The sequence below is a fragment of the Denticeps clupeoides genome, chromosome 14, assembly GCF_900700375.1.
Source record: "Denticeps clupeoides chromosome 14, fDenClu1.1, whole genome shotgun sequence".
Classification (NCBI taxonomy): Eukaryota; Metazoa; Chordata; class Actinopteri; order Clupeiformes; family Denticipitidae; genus Denticeps; species Denticeps clupeoides.
Window position 1 is genome coordinate 20,482,134 of NC_041720.1, and position 24,352 is coordinate 20,506,485.

At 42.2% G+C, this 24,352-nt stretch overlaps 1 protein-coding gene across 4 annotated transcripts in view; it reads left to right on the forward strand.

Moving 5' to 3' along the window:
* syndig1l (synapse differentiation inducing 1-like) overlaps nt 1-21,562 on the forward strand; it is a 35,497-nt gene extending 13,935 nt beyond the window's left edge. For all 4 annotated transcript variants that reach the window (XM_029002793.1, XM_029002792.1, XM_029002795.1 and 1 more), the window contains 2 exons: nt 7,658-7,795; nt 20,687-21,562. In XM_029002793.1, the coding sequence (XP_028858626.1) occupies nt 7,658-7,795; nt 20,687-20,845 (297 nt within the window). In that variant the 3' untranslated portion in view covers nt 20,846-21,562. The remainder of the gene's footprint in view (nt 1-7,657; nt 7,796-20,686) is intronic.
* The last annotated feature ends 2,790 nt before the right edge of the window (nt 21,563-24,352 follow it).

Here is a 24,352-nt window from a genome sequence, read left to right on the forward strand (position 1 = left end):
CATCCGTCCTCCTTCCTCGCCGTGTCCAGCCACCATGACATAAAGAACAATGCCTTTTCCAGCATGATGGAGCACCGTGCCATAAGGCCAACGTGATGACTAAGTGGCTCAGAGAAGAAAACAGTGAGATTTTGGGTCCATGGCCAGGAAGCTCCCCGGACCTTAATCCATCTGAGAACTTGTGGTCAGTCCTCAAGAGGCGGATGGACAAACAAAATTCTGACAAATTCCAAGGCCTGATTATGAAGGAACGGGTCACCATCAGTCAGGATTTGGCCCAGAAGTTGATTGACAGCGTGCCAGGGCGAATTGCAGAGGTCTTGAAAAAAAAGGGCCAACACTGCAAATATTGACTTTGCATAAACTTGATGTAATTGTCAATAAAAGCCTTTGAAACTAATAAAATGCTTTGTGAAAACCAGTATTTGTGTCACTCTCAAAACTTTTGGCATCAACTGTATGATTTGTAAGATTAAAATGAAACATTTCAAATAGCCTGTGCTGGCTGGTTGTGTAAGGCCAGTGGTTTCAGGTTTTACGTTTTTCAGGCAAAAATGTGCCGTATGTGTAAAACCTCAACTGAAACGCATACTGTGTGTAAATAGCAAAAAACTAAAAATAAGTCATCTGCTTGACTGAAGGATAAAAATGTACAAAAAATTCCGTCAAGATGCTGTCAGAGGTCCTATTGATATACTGTAATGCTAATGTCAGCATTTTTTTGACAGATTATTTTTTTTGCTACAGCTCACCCCCCGTCCCCAAATTCTGTCAGTCAACGGCTGTATTAACACATCCAGGATCTCAGAAGGTCCCATTCTGCAATCTGGCTAACAGCAGGTCTCTGTGGAGCCCATCTTGTCAGCAGGGTCCTTTTCTTCTTTCCAACAGTCGCTATTCAGTCAGAGTACACTCCGCAAGGGAAGATGGAGTGAAGGGCTCCTCTTTGTCATCTTTAGCACCCCGGCGTCTGTGGCTGAGTGTATGTTTCACGCATAGCACCGTTGCCCGTGAATACCTAATGCGGTTTCCTCCGGCTGTGTGTTCTCTGCTCCTAATGAACACACCGAACACACTGGGTAATCAATTAGACCTCTAAATTATTTAGAACAGTGACGCTAATCTCATTAAAACCCTGCTGTTTTCTTCATAGGTACGAGACATCTAAAGGAGATTAAACAGCCATTTTACTACAGAAACCCGTCCACCATAGTCACAAAGGCTGCACTGCTGAAGACGCACGTTGAGTGCAACAGAGTTTGGACACATCCATGGTACAGAGGAACGCATTTTGCCAATTGGCTCTTTTGGGAAAAAGTCCTTGTCAGAATAAGTCAGTAGAATAAGTCAGATCTCTTACTTATGGGATTTATTCTGTTAATGGGTTTAGCTGCCAGAGCTCTGCCAGAGCGCCTTTTCATTCACATCAGAGGCTATGAAACACACACTAAACAAGTACAAATGCAGTTTCTGTTCTCTCAAGTAAACAAAGAGAATCATTAGGGCTCCAGGGACTATATACCCGACTGTATACATGGCCAAAAGCTTGTGTTTCTTCAGATACTGTTTTATGGTTATGAAAATAGAAAGGTGGCTATTTATATTAATATTGCCTGAGGCTGAAGTGCCTGCCAGAGTAAACACAAAAAAGTCCCCGTCCCTGTAACACATTCATCAAGCTTGATAGTTACTGTCACCCTTAAATGTCTGTGAAAAATAGTAGTAAACAGTATTGTTATAAAAAAAATAAATAGTTTAATGAAATATGCAGGTTTTTATTTGTGTACGAAAAAAGGACAGGTCTCTGAGATCTCTGGTCACTCTGTCACCCCAGTCTCTGGAGTGTTGATTTATTCTTTCGTTTGCAAATGTTTGTCACTATACAGGTGAGCCTGTTTAAATAATCTGTTGTTATCAAGCTGTACACTACAGCCATAAATCAAAGAAAATCCAGCCCTACATCTAACACAATCTGATGGATCAGATGCCATTAGTTATGTTATGTTTATTTATGTAAAGCCTTTTCATAAACCGCACTCCTTTGCATTCCTTGCCTATTCTACAGTCACTGCGTACTTTGCTTTAACTTGCACTCAAGTTAAAACCATGTTTCATTTTTAGCACAAACTGCCTGCCATCACTTTTGACACTGAGGTCCATAGAGACAGCGAGTCAGTCAGAGAAAAACACTTTTATCATATAGGATGAAAATACTTTCAGGATTTATTTCCAGTCTCGTCAGTTTCTCAGAGTGTGTGTGCACTGTCTGAGGCATCCCAACGTGCTCTGCTGTACTACTGAAAATTGCTTCTTTTTGGTGGCACTTATTCCCTTCTAAACACCATGTAGCAGCATCTTAATCAAGACAATTACATTAAGACCTCATCTGCATGTGGGTTACTGCACCATTCTTGTCATCCATACAATCTGCTCAACCCAAACTAGAAATGGGCTTGTGAATGTGCACAAAGAATTATGATGTTTTATTTCTAAATGAAGCGCACAAGTAAAATACTTGCAAATGGTTGGCAGTAGTGGAATGTTTTCATCGTCTTCCTCCACTTATCCGTGTCCGGGTCGCGGGGGCAGCATCCCAAGTAGGGAATCCCAGACAGCCCTCTCCACAGCCACCTCCACCAGCTCCTCCATCAGGACACCAAGGCGTTCCCAGATATAATTTCTCCAGCGTGTCCTGGGTCGACCCGGGGGCCTCCTGTCGGCAGGACGTGCCCGAAACACCTCCCCAGGGAGGCATACAGGAGGCATCCTGACCAGATGCCTGAACCACCTCAACTGGCTCCTCTCGATGTGGAGGAGCAGCGGTTCTACTCTCCCGAGTCCCTCCCGAATGTCCGAGCTCCTCACCCTATCTCTAAAGCTGCGCCTGGCCACCCTACGGAGGAAACTCATTTTAGCCACTTGTATCCGCAATTTCGTTCTTTTGGTCATTACCCAAAGCTCATGGCCATAGGTGAGGATTGGGACGTAGATACACTGGTAAATCGAGAGCCTTGCTTTCTGGCTCAGCTCCCTCTTCACCATCACAGATCGGTTCCCCAATCCACTTGTCGATCTCCTGCTCCCTTCTTCCCTCACTCGTGAACAAGACTCCGAGATACTTAAACTCCTCCACATGGGGCAGGACCTCTCTCCTGACCCGGAGTTGGCAAGCCACCCTTTTCCAGTCAGAACCATGGTCTCAGATTTGGAGATGCTGATCCTCATCCCAGCCGCTTCACACTCGGCTGTGAACCTACGCAGCAAGAGCTGAAGGTCAGAGCTAGGAGGACCACATCATCCACAAAAAGCAGAGACGAGATTCTCCTGCCACCAAACTCGGCACCCTCCACACCACGGCTGTGCCTAGAAATTCTGTCCATATAGTAGTCCAAGGGTAAAGAGCTGGTCCACAGTTCCACGGCCAGGACGAAAACCACATTGCTCCTCCTCAATCCGAGATTCAACTATCGACCAGACCCTCCTCTCCAGTACCTTGGAGTAGACCTTTCCAGGGAGGCTGAGGAGGGTGATCCTCCTAAAGTTGGAACACACCCTCTGGTCCCCCTTCTTAAAAACAACATCCATAGCCATGAGTTACCCAATATTTAAATAACACTATGCTATTCATATTTAATGCACCTCCAGGACTCCCAAGATTTTATTCTGTGATTTTAAAATCATAATGACTTTTTTGCACAGGGCAACAAACGGGCTTTGACCGCCCCTGGTCATTTCTATGCACGCTGTCAGTACCCAATCACGATTGAGCAAGTGGAACAGATTGAGCTATTGGCCAATTTTATATCGCATAGTCCAGGAGACATGGAAGGCTAGTCCAGGAGACGTGGATCCTGGAATATGTACAAGACCTTTCAACTCTGCTGGAATTGGAGATGTCGGCTTTAACTTTGCTTGTCTGACCCAGAAAACCAATCATTTGTTACAGTCCATGACTGCGCATCCCAATATCAATGAAGCATAGCAATTATGTGTAGCGATTAAGTGTCCTTTATGTGCAATTTCATGAACGTTCGCAGCTTTCTTTTCACTCTGCTTATTTGCAGTTTGCAGGAATCGCCGGTGTTGAATATAAACTGCATTTACATATCATACATATCAGTTTATTCTTTTTCGTTTGTGATGTGCAATGACATGCCTATGTGAAGCTCATGGAAAACACGGAAGAACTTTATGAAAGATGAATAGACTCTGAATAGAACTTTATGAATAGACTCTGCTATTTAGGAAATGATCAGAACACTGATCAGCTGCTGATGTTTGGAAGAAGTTGCAAGAAGATTTTGCAAACTTCATCAAAAAGGGAACAGCATGAACATAGGAGCATAGTGGCTTCTTTGGCTTGGTAAAAAATGGGCACAACAGCTTCCCTCAGTTTCCCAGACAGACTTGGTGTGAATGCAGGCCATCTCCCTGAAGAACCAGGACCCTGTGAACTCTGCATATCACCTCCAGCACCACCATCCTTACAACACTCCTCCTGTCTGAACCATCTCTTGAGCATCAAATTGCTAGGTCATCTATTACTGTGCTAATTATCCTGTGTGAGGAGCATGGTGAGGTGGTTAAGGTATATGTGTAAGGTATTAGTGACTAATTTATGTTTTGGCAAGATAATTATATAAATAGACACATTGTCTCTCTTTCTATCTGGTCCAAGTGAGCCTGACTTTATGTCCCAATTAATACATTTTCTCACAATCGTCTTCATGTTTCAGAGAGAATAGTCAGGCGAAAAAGGAAGGTTGGTACGGGCAAAAGTAATGCAACTAAGACAGCGATTAGCAATAATGGGACGAACCACAAATTTACAGTGGGTAAAAACTCAAGATGGCAACCGGATGTTTATATCGGACGCCGACCTCCTCCTCGTCTATTTACAGTTGACTGTGAGAGCGGTGACGGTGACAGTCACCTTAATGCTTCCAAGACTCCATCCGTATATTGACTTATGTGACATCTTATATCATATCATATTGGGGCAGTGGTGGCCTAGCGGTTAAGGAAGTGGCCCCATAATGAGAAGGATGTCGGTTCAAATTCCTTTCCGCCAAGGTACCACTGAGCAAAGCACCATCCCCACACACTGCTCCCTGTCAACTGTCATGGCTGCCCACTGCTCACAAAGGGTGATGGGTGAAAAGCAGAGGACACATTTTGTTGTGTGCACTATGTGCTGTGCTGCTGTGTATCACAATGACAATCACTTCACTTTCTATATTACAATAATATCTATGGCTAATTTCTGATTTTGTGTATCTTGTGGTCACATCATATGTATATGTACATCATAGCTATAGGTATAAGGTATAAGGTATTGCACTAACTGAGGTCATGTTACCACAAACAGCCTAGCCATGAGCATTTACCCTTTGCCATGCCATGTGGTTGAAAGAGGGATGAGGCACAAACACTCGACATTTGGAAAGCAACAATAATTCAGGACATTGGGGTGTGGGAACCACTAACATATAGAATGGTCCTAATCACCATTACCTAATAGGCCGCTCCTGTTGGTGTTTAGGACCCTGCACACATGTAAACACATGTGTCTAGTCCAGGACCACTAGTCCAGAATACTGAAAAAAGTGATTCTAACTAATCTAATATTTTAGCAGTGATGTAATGTAAATAAACCAACCAATCCTGCTGTGACCTGGTTTATTTACATTACATCACTGCTAAAATATTAGGTATGACAGATCAAAACAGACCATGCATCAAAACAGACCATATTATGGTTGTCCACCATTTCTGGTAATTATTTCATTTCATTTTTCATTTACAATGGATTCTAATTATGTGTTCATTTAGTATTTATTAACTTAACTTTTTACTTAGGTTCCAATCACCATAAGTGAAGTTTAGGATATAGTTTAAGATCTTGCTAATTGTTTTTAAACGGGTCAGCACCTCAGTACCTCTGTGACCTTCTCCACATCTACATTCCAGCAAGACAAGTTCGGTCATCTGATCAGCTGCTTTTGACCATCACTAGGACTAGGCCAAAGACTTGTGGAGATACGGCCTTTGGGGTCGCAACTTTCCCTGGCATGTTAGATCTGCTCCCACTCTAGAGGTTTTTAAAACAAGGTTAAATACTCACCTTTTCTCTGTGACGTTGAGTTTGAACTGGGTAAGATGCGATGTTTATGGGTAGTTTTGGTACTTGTATTGTTTTATGTCCTGTAGTTATGCTTTATTGCTTTATGTTCTAAATGTTTTATGATTACTTGTATTTGTTCTTAGCTGTCAATTTTATGGTTGTTTAAAGGTGCTCTATAAATAAACTGAACTTGAACTTGAGGTTCTGCCTAGGTTAGGGGGGGCTTTTGTTTTGTTTGTGTGCATTTATGGCCATTGTGTCATTTCAGTTTAGTTTATTAAAAACTTTCTTATGAACTATTTTATTAATACTACATTGTCCCTAATTTTTAGTCCCTAATTTAAATGTTTATCAAGATTATTTGACCTTTAAGTAAATTGGAAAGAGCAGCTGTACATAAAATGTCATTGTCACTATTGACACTATTTTCAAATTGGCACTGAATGCAGCACTACATGTTTAGTGAGGGGCTTGTTAAATAGTGTAGGGAGGAGCCCGATGACCAACAGAGCTCATTATTTCTTTTTTCACATGTGCAAGCATTAAAGATCATATCTCTTTCTTGTTTTATATGTTTATGTAAGCCCTGAGAGTCCCACACTCAGAGTCGAGTGATACTACTCGCCCCACTTTGATTATAGTGACCCCGAATTGTCCGGAAACGTGTAGCCATGACACAATTTGGACTGACTGCATTGTGCTTTGTTCAGATATAAGTACAATATGTGTGCAATATTGCAACACATTGCTCATGAATCTCGTCTGACAGTCAGAGCTTGAGGCACAAAGGCTGCAGACAGACATCATTTCCCCTACAGGTATGAGATTGAGCGCAACAAATTGGAAAAGTGTCTCATTTCCAGTACGCCTGTGACCAAAATGCTGGGACTGAGGGACATGTTTGCATTTTGCAGCGAGGAGAGGATGGAAGCTGATGCTAATCCATCAGCACCTGTCAGGTTGTTCTATGATGGTGACAGGATACCCCTCCCTTCTGGACAGCCATTAGTGAAAGAAAAAGACATCTCCACAGACATCAGATGGGCTGAAATCTTTTTTTTTTTTATCACATTTGGGAATTTAATGCAAATTCAGGGAGCTTACAGAAGTAGGTCTGTCGGATCAACAAGACATGGATCAGCATAATCCTGAAATGTAATGATTGGACAAATGAAAAAAAAAAATGGGATAGTGGTTTCTGGCTGTGACCAATATTAATGTGATGTGAGTGTTTCCTCCAATATAGTGGCATGTTGCTAGCTATTTTTCCCTTCTTCCCATCTGCTTGCATCCCTTCTGTTCTTTTTTGAAGGGTAAACTAACATCCCATTCAACAAAAAATGTGGAAGTGTTGTTTTTCTTTTGATAAATTGCCAGATGGTTGGGGCGATGCTTTGCTGGTAGTCCACACTGTCAGAATTCTAAATATTCTGGGTTCTCAATGAACGTGACACTGCTGTTACCTTTTAAGCAGCAGAGCAGCCTGTGCATGAGAGACTGACCAAAGCTGTCTTTTCCAACTTCCCTCAACAGACAGACTGCTCTAGTGACAGCGAGAGCGAGGACAACTTCATCGTGATCCCACCACGTGACCACCTGGGCCTGGCCATCTTCTCCATGCTCTGCTGTTTCTGGCCTCTGGGCATTGCAGCCTTCTACTTCTCGCAGGGGGTGAGTATTGTATGTTTCGACTTTGAACTTCACACCATGTACGCATCATTACTTTTACATCCAGATGAGTTTTTCAATGGTGTCGTCATCATCATCCGCATGCAGGTTGCTGGTGCTAACCATAGAAAAACTTTACATTTTATTAGTATCATAAAAGAAAACACATTGACTGAGAAAATATTTCATTAATAGTTTATAATGACTAGTTTTCCGTTCTCGGGTATTTAACTAACATATATTCTTATTTAAGAGCTGGTCGCTTCAGGTTTAAATTATATCTGGATGAGGCATTTAAGCATATATTCATATTTGTTTTTGATATTCTTCTTTGACATTTATCAGTATTCCCATTACTATATTATAAAATCTCCTTCAAATGGTCTGGCATTTGAAATGGTCCGGCATAGATCTATGTAGTGAGTAAAAAGCTTGCAAGATCTCCAGTTCTTACTATTGACGACAGTTAATCCTGAGTCTATATGGGTATAATGTGTTATTCGTATTGGTAGTTCTGGTAAATTTAATGTAAATGTGAGGAAAGCATGTGAGAGACATGGCATCGCTCATATTACTACTGGACCTTTTTACATACTAAAGTGGGCATCATAAATCAGACTTAGCTAATCACAGCAGGGGGGACAAAGGACACAGATAAAAGTGTAATATTAGTTTTTGTCATGATCCGGACCGGCAGGGGTTGATTCCGGATCCGGGGTCCGGACCGGAATTTCATGTTCGTCTTGTGTAATGTTCCCTGATCGTGTTCACCTGCTGTCTATTTATATAATTGTATAAAGCTATCCTGTTCGTGTCTGTTCACCGTCGGGTCATTGTGCGTGTTAATGTTCCCTTGTCTTGTGAAGTCTGTATTAAACCCCTGTCCTGTGATCGTGCGACTGCGTCCTCCTTCACCGCCATGTCCAGCCCACCCGTGACAGTTTTATTATAAAGGGGACAAGGCAGGAAAGCAAGGGACTGGAAGACACAGACTGTCCCTCAGAAGTTGAACCAGGCAGATGGGCTGGGGCTGTGACATCTTTGAACTCAGCATTTCAAGATGGTAGTGGCTTAAACAGGCAGGATTTTGCACTGAAAAAAACATAATTGTCATTTGTGTAATGTGTTTATCATTCCAGCAGTTAAAAATATTAGTTTGCTCTTTTTAACAAAGTTGTTGAATTTATTCTTATGGGTGAATAGATTTTTTTTACTTTACTATAATGCTTTTGACAGCAGGTTTGTTGGGTTTATTTACATGCTAAAATATTACGTGTGACAGATTACTAAAATTTTTGTTGAGCCAGTTTTTTTGTATGTGTACATTTCTTGGAGCAGTTAATAAATGCTTGAAGAACAGATTTGTAGCCAGGTAGACTAAATAAAAAGAATTTTCTAGACATTTGCTTTCTTTCTCCTGCCATAACAATGGCAATGAGTTTTCTGTGGATCCGTAGGCCTTAAATTGGAACTTCCAAAATGAAGGCCTAGTAATAATGGCTGTAACAATGAGCGAATGAAGAATCAACAATGCATACCATTTCATAAATAAGTTTTATTTATAAAATTGACATCTGTCTTCAAACTCCACACCATAGTAAAGTAAAGTGAAGTGATTGTCACATGTGATACACAGCAGCACAGCACATGATGCACACAGTGAAATTTACCCTCTGCATTTAACCCATCACCCTGAGTGAGCAGTGGGCAGCTATGACAGGCGCCCGGGGAGCAGTGTGTGGGGACGGTGCTTTGCTCAGTGGCACCTCAATGGCACCTTGGCAGATTCGAACCGGCAACCTTCTGATTACAGGGCCGCTTCCTTAACCGCTAGGCCACCACTGCCCCGAAAGTGTAAATATAAATGTAACAGCAGGTTTGATTTAAATTACATCAATGGTAAAATATTAGATGTGACAGATTGATTATATAAGTTTAGCCAGGGTTCACTTTTTTCAGTGCAAATGGACAACAAAAAACCCTGCATACTGTACACTCTGAGGCGTTCATGATGCTGTCAGCAATGATTGTTGTTGCACGTTTGAATGGTCAAGTACCAAGGTGTAGTGACATATTGAATAACTGTTGCTATGGTTGGCAACGCTAACCTTTCGTGATGAAGAGGTATTAAAATTTAATATCACTTCAACTTCAGTATGACTCACCTCTATTACTTTAGCTCCTGACTAAAATGTAATAGCTGTGTGACAGCGGTGCACCTCTCCACACTCATCAGGTCTTGTGGAATGGTGGAGCAGTTTCTGTGAAAACTTTCTATAATAACTCTTTGACATAAAAAATATATCAGGGGCAGAATGGATCAGTAAATCCATGGTCCGGTTTTTATCATAGTTTTGGGGTCACAGTTTAACATTCACCTTTTTGTTCACTCCAAAATATCAGCAGTAGATCATCTAAAATGTATGGTTAAAATATCAGTTATTCTCAAGAACATGCCAGATTGAGGCAATAATAAAATGCAGATTTACTGCCATTTTTGTTGACCTTTTGTAGATGTTCACAAAGACTGGCTGAATAATTATAAAACCTATATTTATCATTTACATTTACATTATTTACCAGACGCCCTTATCCAGAGCAACATATGATCAGTAGTTCCAGGGACAGTCCCCCTGGAGCAATTTAGGGTTAAGTGTCTTGCTCAGGGACGCAATGGTAGTAAGTGGGATTTGAACCTGGGTCTTCTGGTTCATAGGCGAGTGTGTTACCCACTAGGCTACTACGACACTATCAAACCTATATTATCCCGCATCCTCCACCACAACACACTGGAATGATGTCCCCATGGACAAGGCAATATATTGGACATTTTGCTGCTGACATAAGCAGCTTGAATTGCACAGTGTTTGCACACAGTTAGTTTTATCCACCACTCTCTTGTCATCACCATAGGTTGCATCGAATCCACACAATGATGCACACACCCCTAATCAAGACCAGTGAACCTCTGTGCCATACCTTTAACTAAATGTGTCCCCTACTGTACCGTCTTATCTGTAATGCAAATTGACATTTTTATTAGACTATCAACAAACACTAATATAAGCTTCGTTTTGTGTCGACTCTTTTGACAAGTGGAGTTCATTTCAGTCAGATGAAAGATTGAAATGGCATTTTGAGCTGATTGATTTCACCCTAAAAGCCGATGCTGACTCAACCTTTAAATTTATCATCCAAATGGAAAGAAGCTACTTGACTGTTGCACAAAAGGCATGTGATATCTGTGTTTGTGCAGTGAAAGGCAAAGCAACATGTCAGTGGCACAACAGGACAACACCAGGATGGCAATCTCGGCTTGAAGTCATTATTGAGTGTTGCTGAGGAAAGGAGTAAAAATCAATAGCGCTTTCCCAGCGCTGGAAGGTCAGCGTGGCGTCACTCAATATGGCACAGGGTAGATTTATGTGTTGCACACACAATGCAACACGCCCCCCAAGTTGTGAAACCTGCAGAAAAATGACAGTACACAACATTGGTTGTCCAACTTTTTCCTTCATGGCCACTTTTGGTGAGGGGGTAGTTATAAAGCCCCACCTGTCCCCCATTGCCCCAAAAAATGGTTACAAAATCTCAGATTGGGCCCACAATAATCAAATCAAATCCAAAATGTGTTACAGACTACCCATCATACCTGATTATGCAGACTATAAACACATCTTTGGCCATAATGGCACGGAGCCTTTGCTATTAAAAATGATGGTAAAGTTGTGGATGTTTGTGCATTATCACTGATCCAGAAAAAAGGACCGCTGTTGACATACAGGAATTGGTTTAAACAGATTTACCAGGCATCCCAAAGATCCCTGGTACGATTGGGGTTCTTTTCTTTCGGCATCCAAACACATTGAACACTTCCTTAAAATACGTCCCTCGACAAGCCGTAATAAGACGCTGTTTTAAGATGCCAGGAGAGGCAAGTCGTTTGTGTCTTCAGGTGAAGAATAGTAGTGGGGGCACAGTTGCTCGTCCAGGTGCTCTGTGAGTAAAGGGAGAGGGAGAGAGCATGAGAGGGCCTCCAGATTAGGTTGTGGTCTGGTCGCTGGCATAAAGGTGAGGATGGCTTGCCAACCCCATTCTCTTCTACGGGGCTTCCTTTTATCTGCACCACTGCAGGTGCTGACGAAGCGGCGATGAGCCGCCAGTCCCAGCGAATCAAAGGTGGAGCCCCAAGGCCATGAAGTCGGTGCTGCTAGTCCACACCCGTGGTGCTGAACTGTGGCGGACAACCGCTTTCTCTGTCGGTTATGAGTACTGACAGTCATCCATCCCGCCGCCAGAGCGGACATGTGGGCAGGATCTCATGACATTTTGCTCCACCTCTCCCTTGGACCCAAGCTGGCAGCAGTGTCATTGTGCTGTGGCCCTGTCACGTTCCTGTCTGGGGACATGAACAGATGAATGTTTAACACTGAGGGAAAATGTGCAAGGAGGTGTATTAACAGATAAGACCAGGACCCACACATAATACAAAAGTGAAACAGCGTGCTTTCTCCCCTGCTCAGAACTACCACATACCAACTCCTAAATGCCTCCGCAAACCCCTGGTGCTGCCAGCTATTTCTGATTGACCTTGCCTCACAATGACTGCCATCCCATTTTGGCTGGGAAAGTCCCGTAATTTACCCTTCTTTCCTGCCGTCCTCCCGTATTAGAATTTTCCCGTAAATCTCCCGTATTTTAATCTGTGTTATTAAAAAAAGAAAATCTGAGCTCTGTCACTAGCCTCGCCATAAGTGCCACCTGCAGTAGCTCCTACAGGTACTGTAGGTGGCAGTTGTCGTGAGATTAGTGTGTGAGGTCAGATGACGAGTTGATGAAAGAAGAAAAAACAGACAGATGATGGACGCCAGGACAGAGAAGGAAGGCGCTCCTGCCAAAAACCAAAACCCTCGAGTAAATACCGTGCTCAATGGGACACCGAATGTATTTTTCTGAAGAAGAGCGGGGTGGGGGACAGTCGCGCGTCCTGTAAGATATGAAACTGCGACTTTAGCATCGTGTAATAGCACCGGGGGAAGGAATGTGTCCGCCTAGCACAAGCGCGGGCTAGAGGCACAAAAACATGCCCGGGCGATGTCAGCATTCGTGACGAGAAATGCCGCTGAGGCAGACCAGGTCACAAGTGCAGAGGTACAGATGGCAACGCTGTGTGCCAAAAACAATGATGACTTCAACAAGCGTGTAGCTGACATGTTCCCGGACTCGAAACTACTCAACTCATCAAAGGCCAGTTAGCTATATAACGTCAGCTACCTATCTTACTGCTGGGCGACTGTACGTTTGCTAAAACGGTATCAAATGGGTTTGAAATGTGTTTGAACATTTGAGCATCATGGCATGCATGTTGTAGGCTACTAGCTAATTACCAAAAGGTGCCATAGCAGCGTACTTGTCAAGTATCTCGTTTTGGCCGGAAAATTTCCTGTATTTTCAAATCCAAAACTTGACAGCTATGATGACTGGTTTGTTCCCCCGACTCTTCGTTGGATTTGCCCCAGACCTGCTCGTTCTGACCCTGATGTGTTTGATCACCCGTCCTGTGACCAAAAAGTATACAGGAATCTTACGACGTGTACGTGCGTAGAGCAGAAAAACGGGTGTACGATCATTTATATGGCCTTTTCGTGATTTGTCTTCTTTGGACGAGATCTCAGATCGCGTACGCACTTCCTGTCATTGTGAACCCATGCTGCAGCAGAAGAAACGAAAATTTGATAAACATTTTAAATGATATTAAGGATTTCAGGTGAAATTTGTTTTTGTCACAGCCGCCAATGGAGGAAGAGACCAGAACCAAGACCCAGCATAATAGAACCCTAACCCTAGGCAGCTTAGATGCTGCCTGCTCATCGTTGGTTTATCCTTGCTGCTGCTAGCCTTCCTACCTTGCTAACCTTGTTCCTGACGCTTGTTTACAACCGCCTGTTTCTAGACCTCACTTCCCAAATTATCCTCGTCTGCTCATTTCTGACCCCAGTGTTGCCGAACCACCCCGCAGTCCCCATTGCTGAGAACGTCCCATCTTTTGATGCACAACTCACTGAAGCTGATGACCTAGGGAACGAACTAGGCATCACCCACCACCGTCTTTCATTACCGTGCTCTCTCTCACCTGCGACTGCTCCTCTGCTCTCCGAGCGAAGGCAAAAGCCCTCGCCATTAGGGGTGGTGGTAGCCTAGTGGGTAATACACTTGCCTACGAACCAGAAGACCCAGGTTCAAATCCCACGTACTACCATCGTGTCCCTGAGCAAGACACTTAACCCTGAGTGTCTCCAGGGGGGGACTGTCCCTGTAACTATAAGGGCGTCTGGTAAATGCTGTAAATGTAAATGTTTTCTCCAGCTGTGCCACCTGTTGTGTTGACAGTTATGCTTAATACATAATTAATTAGTTTTCTTTATCAACTTATGGAATTGAGAGAATATAGGTTGCATAGTTAGTTCTATTAGTACAGACATGCATATGGCTACCATTAATTTTTCACTATGTACATTCCTCCTCTTTGCCACCTTCTGTTCTTTCTGTTGCAAAGTGCGTGGCTACACACGGATCGGCACAGTTACACCTGTTTCATGAATAGCGTGAAACTTGCCGTACTGTGAATTTTACACCGAAACAGGCCCAAGGAGTGTAAACAATAGTTTGCTACTTATTATGATGGAAAATTCTAACACCAAAATTTTAAACACATTATTTCATTTTACATTATTACAAACATTATCTCAACATAACAATGTTCTCTGAACATCATCTCAACGTCTCTGAACATGACAAGTGTGTGTTTTAAGCAGATGTCTTTACTGTTATTTTTACTGCTTTGTCGAGGTGGACAGGCCCATCTTTTCATCATCATCTGACAGAGGACTAAAAAAAAGTCTGGGGAAGCTCCTCTTTCACACCACAGAACAGTGGAATGGATTTTTACTCTTTTCTTATCTCAAGGCCACAAATATACTCCCAAACCATCTAATCCCATGACTAATAATACTAATGCAAACCGTGATAATTATCATCATGACTGGATTCTAAGATTCACACCTCTAATGAAAATCAAGGTTCACCCACGGTGTCCAGTAGAATCAAATAAATTAATGTAAATGTAAATGTAAAGATTCATTTCCAGGTGACACATCTCCATTACCTATTGCACTCTGCTCTATGATGTTCATGGATATTCACCAGCACTGGTTGCCTAGTGGCTAAGGTGTCGGACTCGTAACTGGAAGGTTGGAGGGTTCAAAGTGCATCTGAGGTCCCCTCGAGCAAGGTGCTGCCCACACACACTGGTCCCTGGCTGCCGGTCACGGCTGCCCACTGCTCACAAGCGATGGTGCGTTAAAAGCAGAGGAACGATTTGTTCTGTGTATCACAGCGACAAACACAGTCACTTTCAATTTCAATTCTGACCTCCAGTCCAGTTCTTACTGATCTTTCTCGAACAGGCACGTGATAAGCACAGAGAATCAGTTAAAGCCATACAGCCTGCAGGATCATTTATGAGGCTTACTCATTAAATTGAGGTTCTGCACTTTAGTCTCCTTTTTGTCTGACATTTCACATTTCAAACAAACCACAAACCGGTGTAATCAAACCCAGAAAGACTGAAGTCACATTTGTGGAAGATTGACAAATAAAGAAAGTGCCTTTTCAGATTCAACCCATAAATTATCTATTTATACTTCCCCTCACTTTGTGTGTGTGTCAGTGTGTGTGTGTGTGCTTTCAACAAACACAATCATATCTCAGAGTCTATGTTGACATTAGATTGACTGTAAAGGTGGGTCATGTTTATGGAATTCTCCCTGATATTCGGTTAAATTGCACACAATGTGCAGAGTAAATTGCTATTGACTTCCGACAGATCTTTGCTAGTTCTTTTGGATATTTCATGTTTGCCCAAGTGAGGCAGTTGTGGCCTAGCGGTTAAGGAAGCGGCCCCGTAATCAGAAGGTTGCCGGATCGAATCCTGATCTGTCAAGGTGCCACTGAGGTGTCACTGAGCAAAGAACCGTCCCCACGCACTGCTCACTCAGGGTGATGGGTTGAATGCAGAGGACAAATTTTCACTGTTCACCGTGTGCTGTGCTGCTGTGTATCACATGTGACAATCTTTAAGTGAGTAAGGGCAGTGAGTACCTCATAACATCACATCATACATTCTGATAGTCACAATGTCCAGATGTAAGTCTCATGTGCTAGATTAAGGGCATGAATGATGCAGGATTCCTTATCTTTCCCTGCGTTGTTCACACACTTCACTCAGTCAGCATCCTTAAGTCCTGTTAGTCAGGATTATCCCAAGACACTGGACAGGGACTCAACCAGGGCAGGATGCCAGATAGTCCTAACAAAGGGACAGTACAATTATAATTAAAATAAGCGTAAAATAAGGTATAATGTCCATTTCCACAATTATTGTGGCTATTAGGTCAGTCATATGTAATGTACATTTTTTATTCAACCTGTACCTAATGCAGATGGCATAATGTAAGCTATATACGTGAAAACCTGTGTTAGGGTACCTGGATACCTTGTGGGAGTGTAATGTATTGAAAAACGGTACACAGAACTAGTGGTATGAAAAGAGATATTTCACAAAATTATGCAACAGTTTAAAAAGTTCCTCATGGGGCTATTTTACAGGTCCCAGGGCGGGAAGTGAAAAGGGGAAAGTTCATTTAACCCTGCTGGGGTTAAATTTAGGTTCAGGCATTGAGGTTTTTGCATGTAAACAGTTGTGCATTTAAAGTACATGCTGCATATTTACCCTTTCTTTACCCAAAGATGTGTGTGTGTGTGTGTGTGTGTGTGTGTGTGTTTACAGTGTTCTATGCTTCCCTTACTGTTCATTCCAAGACCCATGGTCCCAGTTGAACCATGCAAATAAGCATAGCACCACTGATGGTGCTTTTAGTTTTATGTTCCTCTCTGGAAGCATTCAGAGGCTTATCAACCCAGGCCATGAATAATGCAAACTAGTAATCATGTGTATTGTGACAATGCCATCCTCCCAGCAGCATGTTTTTTTTTTTCATATGATGTAAATGTGACGTAAACTGTGTACAGTTCCCAATGTGCTTTCCTAGATTTCCATGAAAAGTAAGAATCTGCTCGCATATTGTAATGTAATAACACAAAAATGCTTGAATCAATTACCTCCATGTCTATTTGATTATATAGTCAAATTTTCCACTGATTAAATCCTCTGTTCATTCCCCCGCCTGGGACAGTGAGTCATATATAATCCATGTGTAAAATTTAATAAAGCAGAAGCTTAGAATGAAATGTATATTTTAGAGGTCTGTTCAGATCTATGTTAACCATGCACAGTGATTCACAACATTATCCCTTAAAGCAGCGTAGATATATACAAGTGTCGCTCCATAAGGAGAAAGTGTCTTTATATGGAATGCCTGCCCCTCACTGAAGAGTTGTGCTTCATTCATCACACTGAGCTCTGTTTTGTCTTGGTACCCCATGTGAAAAAAGTGAAAGTAAAGGAATTGTCATTATGATGCACAGCACATGGTGCACACAACAAAATGTGTCCTCTGATTTTAACCCATCATTTTCATTTACATTAACCTCAAGGGGAAGTTCACTCCACCATCTAGGGTCCAAGACAGAGAAGAGTCTAGATGAATATCTTGAACCGGAGGGTCAGAGACTGCGAAGGGCAGTGCGAGTTATAATAAAGGCTCTGAGGTAGGATGGGGAAACCACGCGTTTGGCTTTGTAGGCCAGCATCAGTATGTTGAACCTGATGCGGGCAGGTACTGGAAGCCAGTGGAGAAAGCGTAGCAGAGAATTTGGGAAGGTTGAAAACCAGTTGTGCTGCTGCATTCTGTATGTAGATGTAGAGGCTGGATGGCATTCAGAGGTGCACCTGATAGAAGCGAGATACAATAATCCAGTCGTCAGTATCTGGGTGGCCTGGGTTACCTTAGTGAGCAGTGGGCAGCCATGACAGGTGCCCAGTGAGCAGTGTATGGGGACAGTATCTTGATAAGTGGCACCTTGGCGGTTCAGGATTCGGCAACCTTGCAATTAATAAGATCCAGTATCAGATCAGGGTGTGAGTGGAAACAGCATTTCTTGATTAAAAAAAAGGATTTTGTCCAGTTGCTGTGAGCCACAAGCCAACCTTTCCATATGGATCAATGGGAGTCGTGCTAGTAGTGTGAATACTTTTATCCATCTGTCTTCATCATTATCTGGGCTTAGTCTTAATACCATCAACATAGTGCTGTCTTCCGATGAGGAACGGATCTGTTCAGTCATTCAGCAACTATCGCACTGTAATGCTTTTCAAGCTCTGTGCTCTACTTTCAACCTTGAAATCTTTAGCCTCGGGTGTACAAGCATCATGCTACAACTTAATTAATCATCTGAACTGGAGAATTGGATTGATTAAACAATTGCAATGCCCTTAATAGACACAGCTAATAAAGCTATTAAGTCAGAAAGCAACTATCCTTGGCAGACAGATGCCTCTCTGCAGATCTCACTTGGTACTTTGGGAGGGAAACTATTCATTAATTCTAATTTTATGTTCTTCATGCAAAAGCATGGGATGGGTCATGAAACCGTATTATAGAGGAAGCAGCACTTTTAAACTAGTCCTTCAGCTGATTTCCCAGCAGGCTATGACAATGGCATCTACTGATGTTATTTCAGTATTCTAATTTTATTGTCATGGAAACAGGTAGTTAGACACCTTTGGTTTCTCTTTAATTTAGCATTCATGTCTCCTCTGCAGTCAATTTCTCAGTGCTTAAAATCAGGATTAGTGCCATAAATAGCTCACCTTTATTATTCAGTAACTATGCAAATGCAGCAAGTACACAGAATAAATACATGGAGTGTGAGACTGGGCCAACCAATCGGTGGGGTTCACAATGTCTGAAGGGACAGAAATTTATTTAAAATATAGTATTTCCTCAATTTTTGAAGACTCTATTTAGCAGTTAGATTCACTTTACTTTTCTGTCAGCTGGCTTCCATGGAGAGAAGAGGACAGCTTGTTATTTTTGTTAATTATTTTCAAATCATTTTAATGCATAAAAATCCATACATCATTATATCTGCATTAAATGAAACCAGTGTCATTTTTCAACCAAATTAACAACTAACTTTTAGTCAGATTTTTTTGCAAGATTAAGGGTTAACATAATCCCCATATACAACATTCTGTCAGGTCTGATCAACCAAATACTTATTTCAAAAGTGTGGCCATAGTCATAAACTAGTGTGGGAACATTCTAGATCTAACAAAAAACTTTTCTCAGCATGTAGTTAGAGCCTAGAATAGCTTGCCTGAGGGGCCAGGGCAAGAAAGAACCCTGGGTTCCTTTAAATCTGAACTAGACAAAATCATTATTTCAACTCCCTTGCTTCTGCCTGTCTCCTGCTTGCCTCTAATAATCCAGCTCACCTCCTCAAGCACCTCTTCACCACCACCTCAACCTATCTCATTCTCAGCTGTCAGAGAAAGAGCATAGGTCTTCCTTTCTAGCATCCGGATGGGAAAAAGTTTTAACTGGTTCATCGCTAAAACCAGCACTGTTAATCATTCAACCCATCAGTGGGCACCATGACAGGTGCCCAGCGCGCAGTGTGAGGGGATGGTACCTTGATCAAGGGGACCTCAGTGGCACCTTGGCAGTTCGTGATTAGAACCTTCCGATTACGGGGCCACTTCTAGGCCACCACAGCTCATTTAAACTCCCATTTTAACCAATGGGTGAGCTAATGAGGCTGTACTGTCATGACTTCTGAAGTATGCATACAAGATGCCCCCCACCACTTTTAAATCACCTATTTGGCTACCCAATAGAGATAATGCATCATTTTTCTTTTGTCAACAATGACTAGGTTTAGAGGAGATCTCCAAATCAACTACAACATTAAAGATCCCAAGGCAAAGTCTGTACAGACCCTTAAAGAGTTGTGCAGATATTACAGCACACACAATCAACACTGACTGGGAAATAGTAAATGATGTAGTGCAAACTTGCAGAAGTCTCTAGTCTCACACATGGACAAATATGGCAGCTGGCCCTGATTGGTTTAACCTTTGTGTGGTGTTCAGGTCTGTGGGAACCATTTCAGTCTTTGCCGAAAGAAAAAGGATGCTTATAATTTAAACCAGAGATTCCATGACTTTGGCTCCTTTTCCATGTAGAACATATAACATAACACATTTTTAATGGTACTCACTGTGTCATTAACATTAAATGTCTCACAATGACACTCACCATAGTGCCCTTCATAGTGTCATCATTTTAACATGCCATTGTTTGGCCTGTCCTGTTCCTGCAGTTTATAGGATTCCTTGCACTGCGTTTAATAAAAACGTTACCTGCTGAAATTCTGGAGAGCCTTGTGCTGTTGACAGGAATCAAGGGTCAGCATGTGATTGATGTGCACTGTGTATAGAGACTTTCTCTGATAAAGTCAGAATATGCTAGTGTGGAGCATATCCTTCTTCATATTAAACTGAGGCTGTGGAACGACGGAAACAAGGAATATACATTTTTTTCGAAAGCCAGACTTTTCAAGGACCACCCATTTTTCATTATGCGGTTCATTGTACACATTCCTTCAGACCTCTCTTTTGAATTGAATGCTTTGAATATGGATGGTGCGCAAAAGCCTGGTTTGGCGGCATTTCATTTCCACCGTATCAGCCCCTGAAGAGCTGCCTCGAAGCGCGTTAATCTCCCCATTGACCAAAACCCCTCCCTCTCTGCTCTACCCCATCTCCTCCTATAAGACTCAAAGAATAGTCCTGGCAGTAAAAGAACACTTCAGTTTGATGCTAGTGTCTGACCTCTTCATTTTCTCTCTCTCTCTGTCTTTGTGCTTCAGACAAGTAAAGCTGTCACCAAGGGCGACTTCCCGCTGGCCAGCATCGCATCCAGAAGAGCCCTGTTCCTGGCTGCCCTGTCCATTACCATCGGGACTGGGGTGTACGTGGGTGTTGTTGTGGCCCTCATCGCCTACCTGTCCAAGCCAGGCCACATATAGAAGCCTCCGGGAGGACGAACACTATCAGATCTTCCCAGATCTTGGATCATTTGGCATTTCCCAGCAAACAACCAATCCAATTCTGGCAAGCTACCTGAGAACGGGGATGAAGGTTCTGTCTTGTTGCTATAATGTCTTGTTCTGTGTTAGAGAACAGACTGCATCCAACAGCTACAATAAGAAAAGGCCAAAAGATCCCCATAAATAGACATTTTCCAGCCTAGTGAGTGCATTCTTCTGGCAAATCACACTTTGTGTCAGAAAGAAAGTCCTGGAAGGAAAAGGCACAATGCTGCAGTCATACTGTGGCAATGGCGGTAAATCCTCTCCCCAACTAAAAAACGTGAGAAACCCAGCGAGAGGAGCTCTGTTTTCTCTGGAGCAGCTTCTAAACGAATGGGTAACATGGCACTGACCCCCTCAGAGAACTGCTCTGGCATGAAGACTGAGCTCATGTTTGTTCATTTATTTATAGCGGACACTTGCAACGGCATATTGGCTTCATCAAGCCAGTTCTCGGTTTAGATCTTTATTAATCTGTGTTGTCCTGTGGGAAGGTCGGTGTTTTTTAGTTGTTGTTGATGCTGTTAGTGTTGTCGTCATGTTTTGCTCCACTATTGAAGGGCACAGACTGAAGAAGCCCAGAAAAACGAAAAAGCACAGACTTTGAATTCTGAACATCTGAACGTCAGGCCAATAAAAGAAAACACGATTGGAGGGGCTGTGCTTTCTTTCTTTTCTTTTTTTTATTTTTCACTTCAGTTTACACACAGATGGACAGTTAAAAAATGCTGCATCTAAGTACAATACAGAGATAAGATGGACATCCCGTTTCATGTGATGGGATGATTACACGCTCACACACGAGTCTGAGATCAAAATCAGTCCAGGTTCTGAGAGATTAAATGCGTGATTGAAGGGATTAATGATGTATTATATGCAGTGAGATGACCATGAGAATGGGCTGTCCAGGTTGATGCTGGGATTCATCTGGCATATTCATTATTCATTGATCCTCTAAGTCACCCAAATGCAAAAATCTGAAAAGAAAACAGTGCCAGATGCCCTCATCACATTGCAAACACCACATTCAGTCCTGGAGCTGCAGCAGCCTGGACAGATCACTGCTGATGGATTTGTCTGTGCTCCAGAGCTGTATAGAGACAGAGTTGTGTCAATGAGAGTTCAACAACCTTCAGACAAACATGCAAGCAGAAATAGAATTTTTCATCAGTAGTCAGTTAAATGCACTGAACTACAATACACTGTCATGCTGGTTTGACATGGTGACGCAGTAGATCTGGAATGTTGGATGGAGAAGAAGAACAACGCATATGCATGACGTCACAAAACGGGTTTAATACATGGTGAACAGGACAAGTAACAATGACCCGATGGCAAACAGACATGAACAGGGCATCTTCATACAATCATACACAGGTGAACACAATCAGGAAACATAATAACACAGAACGAACATGAAACTTCGGTCCCAGACCTGGAGTACCCCCTTCCAGACATCTTGACATAATCTGATGATTATGAATAGCATCGCTATGACCATCACTATGACCTCACAGACATTCTCTGTGGGTCACTGTGCTGCATGGGAAAAAATCTGGCAAAGCTGAAACTCAGGGCTCATACAGGGCTATACAGGGCTCTGGAAAGTATTCACAGCACATCACTTTCCCTCAGATGTTATTTGATGTTTTGGCAAATTTTATAAAAATAAAAAAAACTGAATACATAAGCATTTACAACTTTTGCTCAATACTTACAGAATCTGTCAAGTTCCATCAGGTTGGATGGGAAGTGTCGGTGCACAGCCATTTTAAGACTGGGCTTTTGCTGGGCAACTCAAGGACATTCACAGAGTTGTCCAGAGTTGCCTGAGTCTGAGTTCAAGAGCCCTCTGGAGCAGGTTTTCATTCAGGATGTCTCTGTACATTCATCTTTCCCTCTATCCTGACTAGTCTTATGAGAATTATCCCCACAGCATGATGCTGCCACCCCCATGCTTCACTGTAGGGATATTATTGGCTTGGTGATAAGCGGTGCCTACTTTCCTTCAAACGTGATGCCTGTCATTCACACCAAAGACCAGAGAGTTTTGTTTCTCAGATGTGCTCTGAGAGTCCTTCAGTAGCCATGTACCTTATATAAAGGAGTGGCATTCATCTGGCCACTCTACCATACAGGCCTGATATAAAGGAGTGACATACAGACCTTATATAAAGGAGTGGCATTCATCTGGCCACTCTACCATACAGGCCTGATTGGTAGATTGTCCTACTAGAAGGTTCTCCTCTGTCCACAGAGAACCTCTGGAGCTCTCACAGAGTGACCATCAGGTTCTTGGTCACCTCTCTAAGGCCCTTCTCCCCCGATCACTCAGTTTAGCTGGCCGGCCAGCTCTAGAAAGAGTCCTGGTGGTTTTGAACTTCTACCACTTATGGATGATGGTGGCCACTGTGCTAAATGTTTCCTTCAAAGCAGCAGAATTTTTTTTTGCAACCTTCCCTAGATTTGTATTCAATTCTGTCTACTTTCCAAATCATGTCGAATCAACAGGAGGCACCTGAAATCAATTTTGAGGTTCATGGCAAAGGCTGTGGATACTTATGTACATAAACGTTCTCAGTTTTTTTATTTTTAATAAATTTGCCAAAACCTCATGTAAACATTTTTTCACATTGTTATTATGGGGTGTTGCATGTAGAATTCTGAGGGGGGAAATGATTTAATCCATTTTGGAATAAGGCTGCAACATAAAATATGAAAAATGTGATGCACTTTCCAGATGCACTGTAAATGGACATTAAGAGAATGGAACATGAAATTAATTAAAGCTGTTTGTGGTAAATATTGCTAACAACCTTTTTATCCAGTATATAAAATAATATGAACTGAATGCTTGGAGATGATACCAATCTCTGTGTACATAGTTTGGTATTCTGGTATGATGCATTGCATTACTATATAATTTCAGGCGAATAAAATAACCAGGATTACATATTCTCAGTCTTTTTGTTTTTATTTATTTATTTGCTTACTTTTAGTTTTCATACATTTTTAAAACATTTTTGAAATGCTTCAATCATTATTATTTCTCTCTCAACATTTTTGTAATAAAAGTCGGAAAATAAAAGACCACCATTAGTGGGTCCTTAAACAACTGATTTGAGACTATGAGAGAATCATTTAAAAAAATTAAAACATGTCTTGTCCTAATGAACATGTCTCATTAGTGATTCTTAATTACATCCCCATACAACCAGCTGGGTCCTGTACTGTTCATTTACACCAATCAGTTTGTAGGCGAAGTCATCAACATTTAGAATCAAATCAGTGTGATGGAATGGGATTCATTATTGCAGCGCTCAGACAGATGTGCATGAAAATCCCGAGTGTCTCCTCAGTGGCCCACATTCCTCCCAAAGCCCATCTCAGACCTGGCATACAGGGGAGTCCCTTATGCCAACATGACACAAAAGCAACAGTGCA